The sequence below is a fragment of the Amphibalanus amphitrite genome, unplaced genomic scaffold (assembly GCF_019059575.1).
Source record: "Amphibalanus amphitrite isolate SeventyFive unplaced genomic scaffold, NRLGWU_Aamphi_draft 000214F_arrow, whole genome shotgun sequence".
Lineage (NCBI taxonomy): Eukaryota > Metazoa > Arthropoda > Thecostraca > Balanomorpha > Balanidae > Amphibalanus > Amphibalanus amphitrite.
In genome coordinates, this window is record NW_024881709.1 from 199109 (window position 1) to 221145 (window position 22037).

A 22037-nucleotide genomic window follows, 5' to 3' on the forward strand; every position below is an offset into this window, starting at 1 on the left:
ATACACAAATACTGTCATGTTAAACAGCACTTGTTCATTTTTTATAAGTTTATTTTAAGCCGTAAACAATACATGTAACACTCATAACAGCAATATCGCAAATTATTGCTGGTGCGCCACTCGGCTACTGCCTCGGTCTCGCCCCAGCAACTCGGCACAGCCGTTGTTCTCACAAGCCGCGTATCGGCGCGACGATAATGGCAAACACAGAACGGCACAGTCCGACACGGGGGAGGGGAGGGGGGCGTCCACAGGGAAACCATCTGATGTATCACAGGAAACGGGCTCCAGGAAAACCACACACACACGTCACGCCGGCACACATTATCCTTTTTACTTTTCCTTGGCACCCCGGTTTAAGTATTCGTAGGCTCGCTGATCCAGCTTTGTAGCATAGGCCCACGACAGGCATTGCATCAGCCGAACATTCTTAGCTGGAACTGCAGCTCTGCTACATAACGAACTCAACCCAACGGTATGTGTCGGGCAAATCTCCGAGCACGCCAGCATTTGGTTAATGCACCCACTGCTGGGTTAGCCAGCACACGGCAATACGGCTCAACTGAAACTCGGACCGGCCACGTCACGGCAACAGCCGTGTCTAGCACACGAAACTGACTGCTTTGGCAGGCCGTATACCGACCATTTCCAGCCTGTAACGCCATTCGACCGACCGCCACCGTACACAAAGGACCTGCTCGATACACTCTACCGCCGCCGCGTTTCGCAGTAAACCGTGCACTCTGGGCGTGCTGACGTCACGCCGAGGACTGCTGACGTCACGGTCCGGGCGTGCTGACGTCATCAGTATCGGTGCAGTGCATGGGTTTCCTCTGCGCGGAGCCGGAGCGCTTTCTCATACAGAGCGGCTCCGACCGATAGGCGGCGGAGGGCGGAAGTCGGTGGAAAATCAATTGCTGGGCTGAGTGGCGATACCTGCGTCAACAGGGCATTCAGCTTATGACGTAGACACTCGACAAATGCTGACGGCGAGGGGCGGGCGGGAGAGGGGGCGGGGACAGGGGGCGATACTTGGCGAGATCATCGGTCATACCACACTGGGAATATCTGTCTATCTGTATCTGTCTATCAAGCTCCAGTCCCTTCCCAAGGCAATTCTCTGAGGAGGCAGAGGCCAGCAGACTGCGCACTAGGGTCGGCGGTGTCGCGACCTCTGCCCTTCTCAGCCCGTACTGCAACACCTTCCTGCAATATCTCCGCACCTGGTCCGACCCCGGAACTACCCAGGAAGTGGGGACAGGCGGCCGAGCGTTATCGGGAAGTGGAAGTTCCCACACCATGTCCCCTCCCCACACGAGCATTGCAGCGATGACGTCAGCATTGTTGAAACATTCTGTGTGCGCAGTGGGTGTGGGGATTGGGGGGGGGGGTTATGTTATGGGAGTAGGGAGCTGGTGGATGGGGAGGGGGAGGGTGCGGGTGGCGGGCGAGGGCTGTATCGAACGGGAAACTACGTCAGGAAACAGGACGGCACAATCCGTGGGAAAAAGTTGGTTCAGTTGATCCAATACAGCGTCAATCGCGGAAAAAAGCAATCTATCACTCACAAACCGGACAGCATACACAGCTACGCAATACACAATGGCTATCACAGGACCCTTCTCAGCATTATCTCCACTCTCGGGGAGAACAGCTTGGGCGCAACCGCGGTGGTTGGGCGGCAGTGACGACACGGATCTCCCTCTGGTAGCTCCGCGTCACCCATGTTATCCCTCCGACCCCCAGCCGGGAGCTACCCTAGGCACTCGTGTCAGTCTTACCCATCTCTCCTGACTTGTAACCTGACCTGTGTCCACTCGGCTTGTCGACTGCGGCTGCCCTCTCCTCAGTCCTCAGTAGCCGCTCCTCAGAAGCAGAAGGTGGGGAAGCGGACAGTGTCCGGCCGCTGCATGTCGGCCAGAAAGCACACGGTGCCGGCCACGCCTGAAAATAGAGGCCCGTCGGATTACACGCTGCTGACGTCACCGGTGACGTCACGCCGACGCGGCTGACGTCATCGTCGGTAGCCGGAGGGAGCGGAGGGGTGACAGGTCTAGGAGCCGGGCCGCTGCACTGTGCAGACGCCAGATGCTGTGGTCAGCCACAGCTCATCTTCTGTCTGTCTGTCTGTCTGTCTGTCTGTCTGTCTGTCTGTCTGTCTGTCTATCTGTCTGTCTATCTGACTGACCGTCTGTCTCAAGGTCCCATGTCTGTCTTATGCCAGTCCATCTGTCAGTCTGCATCTATCTGTCCTCAATCCGTCACAACACAACCCGTCATCCGTCTGTCCGTCACGTCGTCACGAACCGTCTTCCCGTCCATCCGACACCACGGTAATGTTTGGCCAGGTCAGACCGTCCGCAGTCGCCACCGCCCACAGTTGTTGCAGGGCGAGCTCGGCTGTTGCAGGCCGGCTCCAGCTCCGTGTCAGGGACGGGCCGTGCACGCCGCTGTTGCGGCCGTGTCAGCCGTGACCCACAAACCACCGGCCGGACGCGGCGCGGGGACGGTACCCTGTTCCGGGACGTGCACAGTGCAGAACCGACGAAAAATCAGACTGAACACCCAGCTCTTTACGAGCGACAGGTTCGGCGTTTTAAACTTACTACGCTTTGCATGGATATATTTTTATGATGTTAAGTGTTTTTTTTTTTTTTTTTGTTAACGTGGCGCTGTTCCTACCCCTGACAATAAATCCGTTTCTCCAATGCCCTGCTATGGTATCCCTCACGTTTCACATCCCGTCCACCCAGCCCGGCGTCCCATACCCCGGCACCTAGCCGAGTTACCCGAGACGGACCCGCCGAGAGCGGGACCGGCTATCGGTCCGGCGGGCCCGCTCCGCCGCGGCTGGTGCACCAACCGACGTCCTTCCCCCACCCCTCAGTCCCTCCCCGCCCCCAACCCACAGCCCCAGAGCAGCAGAGGCCCGCCAAGGACACTGCTCGCCGCCGCTGCTCCGGCAGGAGACGGCATCTCGGTAAAGGGGAGTAACGCCAGCCGACGGCACCTCGGCGCAGGGAGGTAATACCAATACCCGCTGACGACGGCTGTGAGAGGGAGTAACGCTATCTGACGGCCGCTTGGTGCAGGGGAGTAATGCCAGCTGACGGAACCCCGGCACAGGGAAATAACGCCAGCTTACGGCCGCTCGGTGCAGGGGAGAAACGTAAGGTGATGACGACTCGATGAGGGAGAGAAACACCAGATGATATAAGCTGGAAAGGGGGCGGAATGCGAGCCGACGACTGTTTGACAGAAGGGAGAAACTAAACTTGACGGCTCTCGATAGATGGTAAGCCCATGTAACGAAAAGGAGTGGAGGGGCTATAAGAAAACCGAAAAATGAAGAGGTAGACACTAACGGCAGATAAGGAAGCGGACAGCAACGCAAAAATAACTGAAAGACGAAAGGAACAGCACGCCTCTTGCTAAGGCCAGACTCGCCCCCAAGAATTATATCATGCCATTTAGAACAACAAGATCACTACCGTCGAGGCGACGATAACGCCCGCCTATTGACCGATGAAGCCGACCACATCCAGTGCAGACCACCCATCGACAATAATAGGCACAGCTAGCCGCCAGAGGCCGCCCTGCCAGCGCCGAGCAACAAGCTCCAATTGCGCCGACCATCCGACATTTCCGCATTGGCGGTGGGAAATTCCGGCGCGGACGAGCGTCCAATGTCCATTCCCCTCGTGGATCAGTGCTAATACGCCACGCCACAGGGAGTCAGCTATCTTCGAAAGACCGGATAATCTCTGTAAGTGGCTGCTAGTTCCTGTGGGCAGTCAGGCATGTCAACAAAACATCATACTGACCAAAGTCCCATATGCATAGCGTCAGCCAGTCGTCATATACGGATTGCGGAACTCAAAAATCGACACTGCAAAACATTACGATCAAGTCACGATAGCTTATGTGATGGACGCCGTCGTCGCAAATGTGTTTTTCCCGGCATATCGTCCGCTAGCCGATATATTATTTACCCCACATTTACCCCGCTGCCCAACAGGGTAATAAATGCTGTCGACAGTCTCGGACCGGTCACCGGCGTCTGGTTACCCTCGATGACGTCAGCGTCGTGTCAGCTGGCGCCGGTGGACGGCGTGATGTCATCAGGGGGAGCGGTGGACTCGGAAAGTAAACGGCTGGCGTCATAATGTTGATCAAGACAGCCCATATTCAGCCCAGATTCAGCCCGGATTCAGCCCAGATTCGGGACACCTCCGATCAAGCTGAAACTCGCACACAATGTAGGCCATGACATGCCCAATCCACAGTCCAAGTCATTCGGTGGCACTCCCAGCCGTTTGACCTACAGAGGTCAGCAAAGGTCACGTGGCCCAAATTTGCACAGCAGATTGTGGCCCACCCAGTAGAGCTAGAGCGCTAAAAATGGCACCAATCGACTCGCCAGCATCTAATCTTACTTTCCCAACACTCATTTGACCTCTCAAGGTCATGCGATGACCTAAGGTCATTTGTGGGCTATGTCGAAAATACACTTGCACACATAGGTGGAGAATTGTGACCAGCTGGGGGTGCTCGGGCGCAGCAAATCCGCCGCCGCCTAGCGGTGACCTTGACCCGCGCCGCCCGGCCGCGGCTCCAAAGCCAAGCCGGCGTGGCCGGCGTGGAATTGGGAGAGCTCGAGCACCCCCAGTCCAGCACAATTCTCCACCCGTGCTTGCACAGCAGTTTTCGAGTAGATGGATTGACCGAATTCCAAATCAAAGCACATCATCGGGTAGCCCAAAGGCCGTAGTAACTTTCCTTGAAAACTGCTTTTCGATATGTGACCCCGTTTGACCTCGGCAGGTCAAAATAAGCAAATAAACGACACTCAATACGTCGCAGCCCGGATTCAGCCCAGATTCGGGACACCTCCGATCAAGCTGAAACTCGCACACAATGTAGGCCATGACATGCCCAATCCACAGTACAAGTCATTCGGTGGCACTCCCAGCCGTTTGACCTACAGAGGTCAGCAAAGGTCACGTGGCCCAAATTTGCACAGCAGATTGTGGCCCACCCAGTAGAGCTAGAGCGCTAAAAATGGCACCAATCGACTCGCCAGCATCTAATCTTACTTTCCCAACACTCATTTGACCTCTCAAGGTCATGCGATGACCTAAGGTCATTTGTGGGCTATGTCGAAAATACACTTGCACAGCATTTTTCGAGTAGATGGATTGACCGAATTCTAAATCAAAGCACATCATCGGGTAGCCCATAGGCCGTAGTAACTTTCCTTGAAAACCGCTTTTCGATATGTGACCCCGTTTGACCTCGGCAGGTCAAAATGTGCAAATAAACGACACTCAATACGTCGCAGCCCGGATTCAGCCCAGATTCGGGACACCTCCGATCAAGCTGAAACTCGCACAAAATGTAGGCCATGACATGCCCAATCCACAGTCCAAGTCATTCGGTGGCACTCCCAGCCGTTTGACCTACAGAGGTCAGCAAAGGTCACGTGGCCCAAATTTGCACAGCAGATTGTGGCCCACCCAGTAGAGCTAGAGCGCTAAAAATGGCACCAATCGACTCGCCAGCATCTAATCTTACTTTCCCAACACTCATTTGACCTCTCAAGGTCATGCGATGACCTAAGGTCATTTGTGGGCTATGTCGAAAATACACTTGCACAGCAGTTTTTGAGTAGATGGATTGACCAAATTCCAAATCAAAGCACATCATCGGGTAGCCCATAGGCCGTAGTAACTTTCCTTGAAAACTGCTTTTCGATATGTGACCCTGTTTGACCTCGGCAGGTCAAAATGTGCAAATAAACGACACTCAATACGTCGCAGCCCGGATTCAGCCCAGATTCGGGACACCTCCGATCAAGCTGACACTCGCACACAATGTAGGCCATGACATGCCCAATCCACAGTACAAGTCATTCGGTGGCACTCCCAGCCGTTTGACCTACAGAGGTCAGCAAAGGTCACGTGGCCCAAATTTGCACAGCAGATTGTGGCCCACCCAGTAGAGCTAGAGCGCTAAAAATGGCACCAATCGACTCGCCAGCATCTAATCTTACTTTCTCATTACTCATTTGACCTCTCAAGGTCATGCGATGACCTAAGGTCATTTGTGGGCTATGTCGAAAATACACTTGCACAGCAGTTTTCGTGTAGATAGATTGACCGAATTCCAAATCAAAGCACATCATCGGGTAGCCCATAGGCCGTAGTAACTTTCCTTGAAAACCGCTTTTCGATATGTGACCCCGTTTGACCTCGGCAGGTCAAAATGTGCAAATAAACGACACTCAATACGTCGCAGCCCGGATTCAGCCCAGATTCGGGACACCTCCGATCAAGCTGAAACTCGCACACAATGTAGGCCATGACATGCCCAATCCACAGTCCAAGTCATTCGGTGGCACTCCCAGCCGTTTGACCTACAGAGGTCAGCAAAGGTCACGTGGCCCAAATTTGCACAGCAGATTGTGGCCCACCCAGTAGAGCTAGAGCGCTATAAATGGCCCCAATCGACTCGCCAACATCTAATCTTACTTTCCCAACACTCATTTGACCTCTCAAGGTCATGCGATGACCTAAGGTCATTTGTGGGCTATGTCGAAAATACACTTGCACAGCAGTTTTCGAGTAGATGGATTGACCGAATTCCAAATCAAAGCACATCATCGGGTAGCCCATACGCCGTAGTAACTTTCTTTGAAAACCGCTTTTCGATATGTGACCCCGTTTGACCTCGGCAGGTCAAAATGTGCAAATAAACGACACTCAATACGTCGCAGCCCGGATTCAGCCCAGATTCGGGACACCTCCGATCAAGCTGACACTCGCACACAATGTAGGCCATGACATGCCCAATCCACAGTACAAGTCATTCGGTGGCACTCCCAGCCGTTTGACCTACAGAGGTCAGCAAAGGTCACGTGGCCCAAATTTGCACAGCAGATTGTGGCCCACCCAGTAGAGCTAGAGCGCTAAAAATGGCACCAATCGACTCGCCAGCATCTAATCTTACTTTCCCAACACTCATTTGACCTCTCAAGGTCATGCGATGACCTAAGGTCATTTGTGGGCTATGTCGAAAATACATTTGCACAGCAGTTTTCGAGTAGATGGATTGACCGAATTATAGTATTGAGTGTCGTTTATTTGCACATTTTGACCTGCCGAGGTCAAACGGGGTCACATATCGAAAAGCAGTTTTTAAGGAAAGTTACTACGGCCTATGGGCTACCCGATGATGTGCTTTGATTTGGAATTCGGTCAATCCATCTACTCGAAAACTGCTGTGCAAGTGTATTTTCGACATAGCCCACAAATGACCTTAGGTCATCGCATGACCTTGAGAGGTCAAATGAGTGTTGGGAAAGTAAGATTAGATGCTGGCGAGTCGATTGGTGCCATTTTTAGCGCTCTAGCTCTACTGGGTGGGCCACAATCTGCTGTGCAAATTTGGGCCACGTGACCTTTGCTGACCTCTGTAGGTCAAACGGCTGGGAGTGCCACCGAATGACTTGGACTGTGGATTGGGCATGTCATGGCCTACATTGTGTGCGAGTTTCAGCTTGATCGGAGGTGTCCCGAATCTGGGCTGAATCCGGGCTGCGACGTATTGAGTGTCGTTTATTTGCACATTTTGACCTGCCGAGGTCAAACGGGGTCACATATCGAAAAGCGGTTTTTAAGGAAAGTTACTACGGTCTATGGGCTACCGGATGATGTGCTTTAATTTGGAATTCGGTCAATCCATCTACTCGAAAACTGCTGTGCAAGTGTATTTTCGACATAGCCCACAAATGACCTTAGGTCATCGCATGACCTTGAGAGGTCAAATGAGTGTTGGGAAAGTAAGACTAGATGCTGGCGAGTCGATTGGTGCCATTTTTAGCGCTCTAGCTCTACTGGGTGGGCCGCAATCTGCTGTGCAAATTTGGGCCACGTGACTTTTCCTGACCTCTGTAGGTCAAACGGCTGGGAGTGCCACCGAATGACTTGTACTGTGGATTGGGCATGTCATGGCCTTCATTGTATGCGAGTTTTAGCTTGATCGGAGGTGTCCCGAATCTGGGCTGAATCCGGGCTGCGACGTATTGAGTGTCGTTTATTTGCACATTTTGACCTGCCGAGGTCAAACGGGGTCACATATCGAAAAGCGGTTTTCAAGGAAAGTTACTACGGCCTATGGGCTACCCGATGATGTGCTTTGATTTGGAATTCGGTCAATCCATCTACACGAAAACTGCTGTGCAAGTGTATTTTCGACATAGCCCACAAATGACCTAAGGTCATCGCATGACCTTGAGAGGTCAAATGAGTGTTGGGAAAGTAAGATTAGATGCTGGCGAGTCGATTGTTGCCATTTTTAGCGCTCTAGCTCTACTGGGTGGGCCACAATCTGCTGTGCAAATTTGGGCCACGTGACCTTTGCTGACCTCTGTAGGTCAAACGGCTGGGAGTGCCACCGAATGACTTGGACTGTGGATTGGGCATGTCATGGCCTACATTGTGTGCGAGTTTCAGCTTGATCGGAGGTGTCCCGAATCTGGGCTGAATCCGGGCTGCGACGTATTGAGTGTCGTTTATTTGCACATTTTGACCTGCCGAGGTCAAACGGGGTCACATATCGAAAAGTGGTTTTTAAGGAAAGTTACTACGGCCTATGGGCTACCCGATGATGTGCTTTGATTTGGAATTCAGTCAATCCATCTACTCGAAAACTGCTGTGCAAGTGTATTTTCGACATAGCCCACAAATGACCTTAGGTCATCGCATGACCTTGAGAGGTCAAATGAGTGTTGGGAAAGTAAGATTAGATGCTGGCGAGTCGATTGGTGCCATTTTTAGCGCTCTAGCTCTACTGGGTGGGCCACAATCTGCTGTGCAAATTTGGGCCACGTGACCTTTGCTGACCTCTGTAGGTCAAACGGCTGGGAGTGCCACCGAATGACTTGTACTGTGGATTGGGCATGTCATGGCCTACATTGTGTGCGAGTTTCAGCTTGATCGGAGGTGTCCCGAATCTGGGCTGAATCCGGGCTGAATCTGGGCTGAATATGGGCTGTCTTGACGGACATGGCGTCATACGTCGGCCAAAGCCGGCCACTTCTCTGTGATCGCCGCACTTTTTCTGGCCCGTAATACCATATGAAGGACGAGCGGTGATGACTTGTAAGTGAAACTACGTCATCGGAGTGTATCAACACGGTTCATTACCGCAGAGAGCCGACCGTCTCCCTGCGCCAGATGATGGTAACTGTCGAGGAATGTGGTGAGTGATGTGATGGTACTTGTGTTGTTACACTCCCAGTAAGGGAGGCCACACGCCAAAGACTGAGCTGAGGATTGCAGAGTGCAGACTTCACGCCAAAGATTACAGACAACGAACGAAGCGAAACTTTCCACCCACAAGTCAGCTTTAGAACATAAAATACAAAACACAAAATAGACCCCGGTCCCTGGATTATCCTGTCCTGAGGTCTGATGAGACTAGGAACAACACACGGTGCTAAACCATGGGTTGTATCGCCATAAGAAGGATAACTCAAAGGAGCGCTCCTCCCTCGTCCATTAGCCACATGACTGTAACTGTTTGTCCCGAGCGCGCAGGTGCACTGGTAAAATAAGCAGCCAGCTGCGTAAAACTCACCCAGCTCCGAGCTCACGGAAAACTCATTCAACTGCATATCTGACTCAAGAAATTCAAAAATAGCACACGTAACTGCTGGAACAAAGAACAAAAGCTGCATGTCAGTGAGTCAACAACCTAAGCCATCCAATTCCCTCCAGCATAACAATGGGATTTGCCATACCTCCATGGCAACCAACTCGTGCAACCATCCGCCATGTCTGCCACTAAGAAACAGCTTGATACCGTTTTACCGTATCACGCCGTGACAGTGTCCCACAGTATCACGATGTCAACTAGCTCGGCGCATTGGAAGTTCATCTCGGCATGAGCGCCTCAGCGAGTTCCATTGCCATATTCGAGACAACAGAACGGGGAGCAAAGCAGCAGCACAACGTTATACCGCTGTGACGGAGTAACATCCGCGTTGTTACCAATGCCACTAAGGGACCACAGTTGTACCAATGCAACAGTAGTGACACCAGCTCAGTACCTAATAACCCCTCTCCCAACGTCGCGGCTATCGTGGCTCAGGGCCTGTTGCCAGGCTGTGATCCGCCCGATAACGGCACCAAGTCCGTCCCGTCACCGACTCCAGGGGCCGATTCGAGATGGCGCACTAGGAAGCTAGTAAGACTAGGCGGCCAAGTGACACTTTAATGTAGTGACACTAAGCGGTATTTTACACCAATCGGCTAGTGGCTCAGCGCGAACCGAAATTGCATAGTGACGCTTGAAATCAAGTGTCACTAGGGCCTTAGTGCGCCAACGCGAATCGGTCCCAGGCCGTGAAGACAGCACTGATGACGGTGGAGATACGGAGAAAGCCCGCTCGAATTAGCGTCCGGGCGAATAATGGTGATGTAAGCCCGTCTCGGAGAGAAGGAGATCGCCTCATCACGACCTGGAGATATTAAATCGGAGTGCAAGTCCCAGTTAAGTTGTAAGGACATCGGACATTGAGCGTTATCTTGGAGCACGGATAGACGAGCCAAGAGATCACACACACTGCTGTGAAGATCAGCTATTGAGATGAATTCCACGATTCCTATTTCCTATGCATGACGCTAAGCCTGTCACCTGCATATCGATCACATTCAAAGATCACATTTCCGGGCTAGTCCTGCGGTCAACTTCGAGCCAATTCCATCTTCAGTTGTAGAGGAAAATGTCGGGACCTGAGCCTGTCGCGCAAGCAGCGGCACGCAAAGGCAGCTGTGAATATGGACATTGGACGGGCCGAGCTTGGTGTGGTATTGTAAAACAAGTCTAAAGCTCTGCATATCAGTCTTGGATTAGACGCCCGTAAGCTGCTTTTGCAAGAAAAAAAAAAGACATGAAGGGACAGACCTACGAGTACTTGGTATAAGCGAGCGATCCCTGGCCTCGGTCCAGACACGCCCTAGGTCAGAGCGATCAGCCGACAACGCAGCTCGGGATATCCCAGACCGGAAAACAAAACCCAAATCACCTAATCATACAGCAAGTGCGCCCATGGTAAAAGTAAAAACCCGTCTGGGATCCAAAACCCATGCAAAATGTGATTAGAGATTGTGCTTAGTGTCCACAGACAGCACCCAGCAATCACCAATGGCATTTCGCAGTCGCCACCGGCCACCATTCACTCGTGTGTGTGTGTGTGTGTGGTGCATCTACCGACAGGACAGTGCGCTCTCTCAGCCCCGTACACCACCGAGCCCGTTTGTTTACCACTGCAGTCCACCCGATCCGGCCTGAGCCAGCCCCTAACCGGCGTCAGAGTTCATGGTCATTGGCGGCTTCTGAGGTCCAGTGGACACCCGACCAACATACATAAATGATACAGCGCAATACGGCATATTACAACACATAAATACAAAAACGATACAGTGCACTAACTAGGTACTACACACACACAGCATAGATAAATGACAAAACGCATTACAGCACACAGACGAGACAGGCGGACCTGGCATGAGGGCGGTTTTGGAGATGACATCACTGAAAAGACTCGCTCGTGATACGACCAGCTCAGACATGTCGGACTTTGGGCGCCGAAAGCTGATCTTCCGGGCTCAGGAGCCGTTCATAAGTATCTGAACATTGAGCAGCCCAAATATTTCAGATATCGGGAGTTTGAGGTAATTGCATAAGTACGACCTTGACGTAGAGCAACATCGCCTGCACTTCGCAGTAAATACATATTATGCTTAAATAGTTAGATTCATTGGCACAGACATGAGCTTATCCCAATGAGCTATTCCTCATCTCAAGATAAGAATCAGCATAAGCTCCTCAATGCTCAAGTACCGATACGCACCAATAAGCGTCATTACGCTGGCAATGGTGATAGTTGTGTTCGTAGAAGTCGTAAAAGTATCGATAACTGCCACCGAAGCGAAACCGAACTTGTTCGTTATTACACTAATCTAATCAATATCTTAGACGTGAACGGTGACGTCAACGATTATAACTAGCCTTTGGTCACATCATAATGATGATACACGATAGGGTCTTACGCAAATCACACATACCATTCGCTGCGATGATAAGCAATGTATACTAGGAAAAGCGATATCGCAGTGTCAAATAAGAATGTCATCGATTACGTTGACGTCAATATTGCACCATCGAAAGTGTTAGATATCGAAATTCGTCTGCTTCATCATTTCTTGGATGATATATACGCAGTAGTTACCTACCGCACACGTATACGCATAGACCCACGAATACGATGTACAAATGTTATGTCATAAATGTTGCAAATGCCAGATCCACAAATACTCGGTCTCCTTGATGAAGAGTCATGAGACATACCTTCAAACAGTGACAGCGGACGGTCCGGAGTACGACAGCCGTGCTTCCCATACTGGGAGCACCATTCAGCAAAGCGCGCCGCCCAGTACAGGTACTTGGCGTCCTGAGTCGAACATCCACAAATTCCATCAGGTCAGGGAAGGGTGAGGTGCCAACACTTTGGAAGAGCATCGGCGTATGGTGAGAGCGAAAGGTTAAACACAACCGTGCATTGTTGACTAATGCCACAATGCTAAGGCACAACACAAGGAGCTTGCCGAATAGCTGGTCACATAAAACACAGTATATTAGAAACAAAACTTAAAAACACAGACCAAGTCCAATTGGTAACCGACATTTTCTCTCCTGCCTCCCTAAGAACTAGCCATATCGGTACCACAGATTGCTTGAGGGTGCCACCACCAGAGAGCCGAACGACCCAGGGTCAAACGGCGGAGCGCAGACGGTGCCTCACCAGTCACCTTGGTCAGCTGATACACGTGTAGAAAGGTGTAGGCGTTGCCGGCGGCGCCGTGACACAGACCGTAGCCCTTCTTCAGAAGGCCGCGCCGCCAGACCACCTCCGCCGCCTCCTGGGCCAGCTGCAGGTACCGGTCGTCGCCGAACACCTGCCGACAGACGGACGTAGGATCAGATGAGGAGAGGATCGCCAGGGAAGTCTGGTTGTGGAGTCAGCCGACGAAAGGGTCAACAAGGTGTCTAAGCTCCTGGTACGGCCACTGCCAGCCGACGAAAAGAGGAAGTAAGCTACTGGCAGGGTCGACTGATTGCGCATGCGCGTAAAATGGTCCGTGACCCAGAAAAAATAAATTTTTCTTCTGGGTCACGCATTATCAAACCAGATACGTTCACTCACCTCATGCGCGATATAACCCCCCTTATCGGCAATGACCTTCTCCACACGTAGGCGGAAAGACTTGCATGTCTTGATGATGTATGTGGGCAGAATTTCTCTTCTGGGTCACGATTTTTTTCCTGGGTCACGCTAAAATTCGTGACCCAGAAGAAAAAATGCGTGACCCAGGGGAATGGTTTTTACAGTTTTCCGAATATGGCAAGTTTGTTATCGAATACTAATCTCCAAGTACATCTTATCTGGAGTACCTGAGCACGCAGCAACACGACACTGTGATTCTTTTCGACACTTACCAGCCACAAGTCACAAGGGCGTGTGACCCAGAATAAAGAAATCTTATGGCACGCAGGAAATGATTTCCCCTGGGTTCGCCCAGCCCAACTGACAGTTTTCAGTTTCCGCCCCCGCTCTCTGCGCCTTCGCGGGATAGGACCATATGCAAGTCTGCAGACCCTGCTTACCCGGTCCGTAATGCTTTGAATGAGGAGCTAAGTACCGTGACCCAGAAACAAACATGACCCAGAAAAAAAGTTTGCCAAAAACCGTGGGACAGACGTTTTTGCGTTGTGCAGTTTTGCTAAATTGTATAACCAAAAAATAAGAACCATGAAGAGAAATTTCAATGTTTTTGCTATTCACAACGCTCCCTCGCGCTCAATTATCTCTAAAAATAACTACACAGCAGCTCTGTAGATTTTTTCGCAGGTTGTGGGACAAGCTAAAATACATAGGCACACAAAAGCACGGTTTTGGAAAGATGTCTAATTTTTTTTTTGCCACTTTGCTGTTGCCTTTTCAATGATTTTTTTTCTTCAATCAAACGTCCAAATCTCGCGTACGAACCCGTGTTACGCTAAAATAAGCTCATTTATTGACGTGAGGCATTATTGAAATCGTGGGACAGCATATCTCCACGAATTTTGACGGACACCCATATACACACAGCAAAACAGGTTATGAGTTGATGGCAAACCAGGCAAAGTCATAAAAAATCATAACCATCTGTGGTGTGACTGAAAACATCTATACACGAAGCCACCACCGTCCATCCACCATCCGCACCTTATATGCCAGGCAGAGCATGTGTGAGAAGCCGGGCGCACCGTGACACCAGTGGACCAGCCGGTCGGACAGGACGCTCTCCAGGGAGGACGGGTAGTTACCCGAGGCCAGCCGCAGAGACACCAGGTAGTCCACGGTGGGTCGGACCAGGTCAGACAGAGCCGACTGGCCCACCAGCTCCGGAACCTGCCGAGGGGGAGGGGCTAGTCAGAGGACTGCGGGGGAGGGGCTGGTCAAAGGACCTTAGTGGGACAACAGGTGAGTGGCCATCGCCGTTTTACAGCCGGTAACGCCAGTTCGTTGTTGGAGACAGAGGACGTTTCACCGCAGCAGCATCTGCTCGGAACCACAGTAATTCGTATAACAGTGCCTGATGGCAATGTCATCTACCATTAATTACTAAGATCACGGTAGGAGCACTTAGATCACAATTTCACAGTAACAGCGGACCACGGGCGAGCGACCTATGCACTCTGACACGTTGGGGAGAACAACAGCACTCAGCAGCCGGCTAGAATATCACCACTAGATGGCAGCACTAACAGCTCGCACCAGTACCATTTCACCCACCGCCGCCCACCGGGAACGGTCCTTACCTGCATCAATAGCGCCATGATGCCGCTGATACCGTGCGCGGCGCCCAGGTAGTGTTTCTCGTGCCACACGAACATCAGTGGACAGGGAGAGCGCTCCTCGACCGCCAGCTCCCTGCCCCGGGACAGAATCGCCGACACCGTCTGTGGGAAAAACGCACATCATGGACTATCACCGAGCTTAAGAACGGTGCTCCCTGCGACTCCGATCCCCGAGAAGAGAACAAATTTTAATCAGAAAACAATCCTAAGGCCGCATAATATGTCATCATCAGCTGCTGTTCAACGATGGTTCGATGAGATATCTCCCACGTAAACAAAGTGAAGGATCGACTTTGGTCACTCAAATATTCTGAAGGCTAGGTTAACGAGGCGGGTATTTCTTATGCGAGCATCACCAATCCCCGTACATTCTACGTAACAAGACATCAACTCAACTCTTATCCTCCTCGAAGCTCGATAACACCGTTCCGTCCCCCTTCTCCGCAATTACCTTCTGTATAGCGTCGGTAAGTGTTCCATAATCCGTTACCTTCTGCATAGCGTCAGTGATCCCGGCCGCTGTGTGTTCTGTAACCATTACCTTTTGCATAGCGTCGGTGAGCCCGGCCGGAGCGTGTTCTCCCAGCTGGGAGTGGAGGTAGAGCAGCGCAGCCAGGTAGCCGGAGCGGCCGTACAATAGCTCGTCGGGCATGGAGCGGGACGTCTGCACCGTGCCCACCATACTCAGCACCCTGGGACAGACAGAAGGGTAGAAGTAAGACAGACTATCACTGACTTACCACACCCAGCACCATGAGGCACAGAGAGAAGTCAGCCGGACACTTGCGCCACATGTGACGCCCGACGTCACCTTGGGACAAATTGATGCGTCGGTGCATCGGTCACACTAACTCACATATGATAGTCACATCGGAACGCACGTGATATTCACTGACAGTTCGTTAGCAGCATGCTCCCTAAGTCTAGCTTCATATGACAATTTGATTCAAGCAACTACATACAAAAAGAAAAAAAGAAAAAAAGCTTCTGTTAGACGTTTATGCCTGATGCCTCACACTATGCACCACCTTTTTATGTTTCGCCGCGTCCGTTTCACGCGCACCTCTGTGCATAGTCGGCGGCGCGGTCGGTCCGTCCCATCCTGTGTTCCAGTGCCGCCGTGACCGCCAGGGCTCCGGCCTCCCCGCAATGCAGCGAGACGCGGCGGGTGCGGCCGGCGGCGCCGGCAGAGGCGCGCTCCAGCTTCTTCACCAGACCGGCAGCCGACTGGCAGGAGAAGGGATGATTCAGTTAATGTTATCGTCACCATCAATGTCATGGGTCATGGACAGGCTGTGAATTCTACAGGAGAGCACAACTACAGCTGAGCAATGTCCAATAATGATGATCAAAGTCCAAAATGATTGTTTCTCCCAGTATTCATCATTTTATGAATCACAAGAAGGGTATTCATTATGCAAGATATTTGTAAGAAACTGCAACCAGTTACCACTGCATCTGTGACTGTCACTGTCTACACAGTTCCCACACTTCAAACTGATTTCTGTAATATCATAAGATTCACAGGAAGTTCAGGGGTCTTGGAGGGATGAAACAAGTTATCAAGGTAATCAGAAAACACCAAACCATACCCAGTTTGCTCCACCATCACTCACAGCCAGGAAACCCAGACATTCCATTCCTGACCTGCAGCAGGTGCTGATCTCCAGAGATGGAGTGCAGATGGAGATACATCAGTGCTATTCCAGCCGTCCCTGTGTACACACTGGAGTCACCCTCATCTGGAGAGCTGGGCAGCGACCTCTCCAGCCTCTCCAAGAGATGCTGCTGCCACTGCTGCAGGGTATGCTGAAACTCTGGTCCCAGCTGAGGGTGGAAAACAATTCAGATGAGGTCATACAACACAAAAAAACTGCCAAATACTGGGGTATTCTTATAACAGGCATCTCAGGATACAGGCGCTGCCACCTGTTTTTGCAATACTGGTTCTGCTGAAAACTGCCTCAAAATGGATGACAGTGAAAACGGTAGGAGTATGGTAGGAGGCCCGGGGCGATTTGATCATGGCTCTTGAAATTCACTCGCACAAACAATCACTGTATAAGGCATTGAGAGGGAGAGAGCTTCTCAATAGACAAGTGACCAAATATGCCCTCTGGCGCCGTTTTCACTGGCGTCCTTCAAAATGACTTGCTAGGAGGTGCACAGTAGGAATTAGCAAGTCATTTTTTACCTTAAAATCGGAATGCTGCTCACAGCTTCAGGCTTACGGCCATGACTGATGACACCGACCCTAACAACACTGCTTGTGAGATGTACTCGTAGCTATGCCTATGCATCATAACAATATCAATACGAGCATTATTAATGCTAAGGCATTTAGTCGCTCACCTTCCACAAGCCTCCAGCCTCACTATATTGCATCATATCCAGCTTCTTGTGAAGCTTTGAAGCTGGATTTGATTCCCAATCTTCATAAGAATTTTTAAACTCTCGGCTTTCTGCACTCATTTTGAAAGAAGGGCAGCACTGAACTAATGTCTGATCAGGGGTACAAACTTCGGGAAAAGCTTACAGACAGGGATGTCAAAATTTTTTTATCGTCGATCAAACTTCAAAGGAATCTGCTACTCACATGCGTACACAAACACGGTCATAGATACTAATGTTTTCACTAACACGCGCGTGCCCGTCGTGTTATTGTTTACATGCGTCGCGTACGTAACAACTGCGTAACAAAACCTTTGCTGCGCAGTGTCGATTTCTTTCCAAGAGCTAAATGAATGAATAATTTTAATTTTGTGAACAGTTTTAATAACCTGACTTAAAGATTCAGAATAGGATATGAATGAGTATTTTGAGTGAATTTTTTTTTTGATAATTCATCCGAGGGATATCGAAATCATCTAGCCATTTGTTTTCTTGATAGGTAGACAAATATTACGCACAACGAATAAATTGCGGTGTCATTGATGCGGCAGCGGCGGGCGCGCTGTGAGATATTGGACGACGATCAGTTTCATTTTAAATATAATTTAAATTAAGTAAACTGGTTCATTACTGGTGCATCTACTATACAACGGAAGAAAAGTTATATTTGTCACTTTTGTTGACAACAGGAAACCATGGTAAGAAGAAATATACGTGAACATGAAGGACGAACCGGAACCGCAAGGCGCAACGATAAACACAGTTTCAGTTTTAGCAACAATTGTACCTACCTATAAGCTAATTTGTGGCAAATTAAAATTATTGAAATGTCGTGACCTTTGAATAACCTGTGGTTTCAACTTTAAACTGATAAAAACGATTCTATGTCAGTAGGCGGAACTATGGTCATGAGTACCCAAATATAGGAACGTTCCCATTTTTGGGAACGGAGTTCCCAAATATGGGAACGGGCGTTCCCATTTATGGGAACGGAAGGTAATTTTTCGGCCGTTCGCCCACTAAAACTCATTAGTGCATCACGTCTCAAAAAAGTGCACGCTAATTTAAGTATCTACTAAGTCTCTATAAAATTATCTTTAATCTGACCGTTGCACAAGGAAATTGACCGTCGAATGATATTTTTAATGATTTTTTGAAATGACGGAATGGTGAAAACATGGGTTATACTACATTTAACTTGCAATTTTAAGGAAAATGAAGCGTTTTTACATTTTGAGGTTAATTATAATAATTTTCGCCTGGTTATGAAGTTTCATACTAGCGACACCAGATGCTGACATATGCAAGCGAACACGCGGACAGTCCGGGGGTAATATTGGTGACATTTGGTGTCGGGGCGCACGACCGCATGGAACGTCAGTGATTTTACCGAACTACTGTTGTAAACTCAGTTTCAGTGGTTTAAAATTATTCAGCTGTATTATATCATCCCAGATAGACATATTTTATTTGGATGCTAGCTGTTTAGAGTTGTTTTATAAGGAGCGTCATGTGCGTGGTTTTTGTCTTCCGTGTTTCTAAGCGTGATCGTTTCGGGGGAATTTCTCTTATATAGGTCGCTCTGTGTGGCTTATTTATAATTTTTATGCTGATTTCGATCATTCCTCGTGCCCATCCTACCAGGCCTTTTGCCACTTACACTCATCAAGAAAGGAAAAAACTAGATTTTCATTGGGACTAGGTGTTTTGAGGGTGTAACATATTCAGCGTTCCCATTTTTGGATACTTCCTTGTGCTCGTCAACTATCGGTGATAAACAGACAGGTGCTTGACATGTCTCCACCCTCGGCGCGAACGGTGGATATAGGTATGGAAGACCTTGTTGAACATCGCTGAGCGTTGTGAATTACGTAATCCTGCAGAGGGGGGCGTGCCCGCTGCGAGATCGACGGGAATAAAAGCGCAGAAGACCGGGCGAAACATGCGACGGTCTTGCCGGAAAGGTCATCTGATGATTGTTGCGTTAACAATAATTTGCGGCGTTGGACGTGATGCTTGTTAATGAAAAGAGCCCCTTAAAGGCGTCGGTGAAATCGTTCCCACTTTTGGGTACGCCGTTCCCATAATAAGGGACGCTTGCAGCGCCAGTGTACGAGAGCGTTCCCAAATTTAGGCTCGCGGCCCGGATGATGGACTGCTTTAGAAATAGGGAAACGATTTGAAACTACGATGGGCCTTACAATATCAAACTCTTTCGCAACAATATTGAGACAAATATCAGGTGGTTCACGATCGTTTTATATTTTTTGGACGTCATTTAACGGTTCTTTTTCTTGTTTTAAATAATGCCTACATGGCGTTCCCATATTTGGGTTTATCGTTCCCAAACATGGGAACGAAAATGCGTTCCCGAAAATGGGTACGCTTGACCATAGTTCCGCCTACTGATGTGTACCGCAACTTGAACTGGCCCCGACTCCGCTCGCCTTATACACAACATCCTTACACAGAAGTTGACACCCCTTTCGACCTATCCCAACTATTTTTTCCAATCAAACAACCAACTAACCTTACTTAACTTATAGGAGCCAATTATTACAAGCTTATTGTGTGAACAAGGCTCTGAATCATGTGCCTTTTGATCACTATTGGATCCAGAAAATGATAGTTACCTACCTAGGTATGATTTAGACTTTTAAGGGAAATGCTTCCTTAAATGACTCTTAAATGAAAAATAGGTTTTGTTTTATATGTTTTTCAAAACTCTTACTTCCAAGCATCATGTATTAACATAAAAGCACTTCTTTGTAGGAAACCAAAATTTTGAACACCATGGAAAAAATTGTTAAATGCCCCTTTAGATATCCCAGTACTTTTGAATTTATATTGAACAGATATTAATCCACCACCTTACTTAAGTGATCATCAGGCAAGCAAGGCATTGATACTTATTGCTAGTGTTCACTTGAAACACTGGTAGTTTCAGTTTACCTAGTTACTTACCTAGTGCATTCAGCATTGACTTAATTGATAACCAGTATTTAACTTTTTATAAATTGAGTTAGTTTGAAGTTGACACTGCTTCATAATTCAGTAAATAATATGTACAGCATCATATAACAATATATCTCTCTCTTACATCCCACACTGAACATTCACCACCTGTCCCATTATTTACAGAGTATCCTGGAGTACAATGGTGGTGCGGTGATTGCCATGAAGGGCAAGGACTGCGTGGCGATCGCCAGCGATCTGCGCTACGGCATCCGGCTGCACACGCACGGCACCAACTTCCCGGTCAGTGGTCATCGCTCCCGGGTCTGCCGGATACCGATCTTTTTACAATTCACAGTGGAAACGTAGTGATCAAAACTGGTGTGGTCGTCTCCTGAGGGGTTGGTGTTGATGAGTTTTGCCATCCCACCAGACATTCTTTCGATATTGATCTGCTGCCTGTGTTCTCCTACTGACTGATATGTGTCATCCCCGTCCGCAGAAAGTGTTTGAGATGGGCCCTCGGCTGTACCTGGGTCTTCCCGGCCTCCTCACCGACACACAGACCGTTCACGAGCGACTCAAGTTCCGTCTGAACCTGTTCGAACTGCGTGAGAACCGGCCCGTCTCGCCGAAAACGTTCGGCGCCATGGTCTCAAACTTCCTGTACGAACGCAGGTGAGTTCGCTGAGCCGCTCGCTTCTCCTGCGAAGATGAGTGAACATTCCCACACACTCCCTGATCTGGCGTCACGAGTGGGGTACAGCTTTAGTTTCCTACGCCGTCTGTGTCAACCTACACGACTCTACCCGAGCTGCATGAAGTCACGTCCAACGTCGTTATGAGCGTTCCGTCTGAGTTAGGCCGTGCTGTCCATCATGCGACTCTGCTGACTGTCCCGTCTCACCCCACCCCCACCAGGTTCGGCCCGTACTTCGTTGAGCCGGTCGTGGCGGGTCTAGACGAGGATGGCAAGCCCTACCTCAACGTCATGGACCTGATCGGCTGCGAGACCGAGACGGACGACTTTGTCGTCTCCGGCGTCTGTAACGAGCAGATGTACGGCATGTGCGAGTCGCTCTGGGAGCCCGATCTCGAGCCGGCCGATCTGTTCGAGACCATCGCTCAGGCGCTCATCAACGGCTTCGACCGTAACGCCGGCACCGGATGGGGCGCCATTGTGCACGTCATGTGAGTGAAACTCAACCTTATTAGCGCAAGTTTCAAGGATTGTTTGGTTCATGCTTTGCCGCATGGACGGGGGGGGGGGGCATTTTGCTTTGTTCGGTATAAGACGCATAGTGCGTACCATGCAGCCTACGGCAAATGAGGGGCCTTACAGCTCAAGTGATGATCAAAAGGCATACTTATTTACCATATGTGCTTTGTTTCCATGATAAGTGTCCCATATGCACGTGAGCTGACACTGTGCGTCTGTTCCGTTTCAGTGAGAAGGATAAGGTGACCACCCGCACTGTGAAGACTCGGATGGACTGAGAACCTCCGCCGTCCGTCCTCCAGCTCCTTTCCCCCAGTGATCGCGTTCGCTCGTTCGCCGCCGCCAGCCGTGTCTCCGCGGCGATTCTCACTGTGTGCGCCGCTTGGCGCGCTAATAAAACATGTGAACAAACTGGCTGTCTGCTGCGGGAAGGGACCGATTTACCGCTGGAGTTCGTTCTGTCCCAATGGATCGCGAGTGGACGACGGCTCATAACCGTCAACAA

General features: G+C 50.0%; 2 protein-coding genes across 4 annotated transcripts; one reads left to right on the forward strand and one right to left on the reverse strand.

Moving 5' to 3' along the window:
- Window positions 1-30: 30 nt before the first annotated feature.
- LOC122385299 (lanC-like protein 2) lies at window positions 31-17622 on the reverse strand. Of its 3 annotated transcripts, XM_043373456.1 has the most exons (10): window positions 17320-17622; window positions 16615-16794; window positions 16031-16194; window positions 15509-15659; window positions 14929-15069; window positions 14333-14518; window positions 12876-13022; window positions 12415-12517; window positions 1808-1944; window positions 31-936 (listed from the first exon to the last, which is right to left on the reverse strand). In XM_043373456.1, the coding sequence occupies exons 1-9, from the start codon at window positions 17437-17439 to the stop codon at window positions 1868-1870; spliced, it is 1269 nt and encodes a 422-aa protein (XP_043229391.1). In that variant the 5' UTR covers window positions 17440-17622; the 3' UTR covers window positions 31-936; window positions 1808-1867. The 3 variants fall into 3 exon arrangements, with proteins under 3 accessions (XP_043229391.1, XP_043229388.1, XP_043229390.1); XM_043373453.1 differs by lacking the exon at window positions 12415-12517; XM_043373455.1 differs by lacking the exons at window positions 12415-12517; window positions 14929-15069 and having other exon boundaries at window positions 17320-17621.
- A 12-nt stretch (window positions 17623-17634) lies between these two features.
- LOC122385301 (proteasome subunit beta type-3-like) lies at window positions 17635-21943 on the forward strand. The gene is made up of 5 exons (XM_043373468.1): window positions 17635-18056; window positions 20500-20616; window positions 20816-20991; window positions 21235-21504; window positions 21762-21943. The coding sequence occupies exons 1-5, from the start codon at window positions 18054-18056 to the stop codon at window positions 21808-21810; spliced, it is 615 nt and encodes a 204-aa protein (XP_043229403.1). The 5' UTR covers window positions 17635-18053; the 3' UTR covers window positions 21811-21943.
- Window positions 21944-22037: the final 94 nt, after the last annotated feature.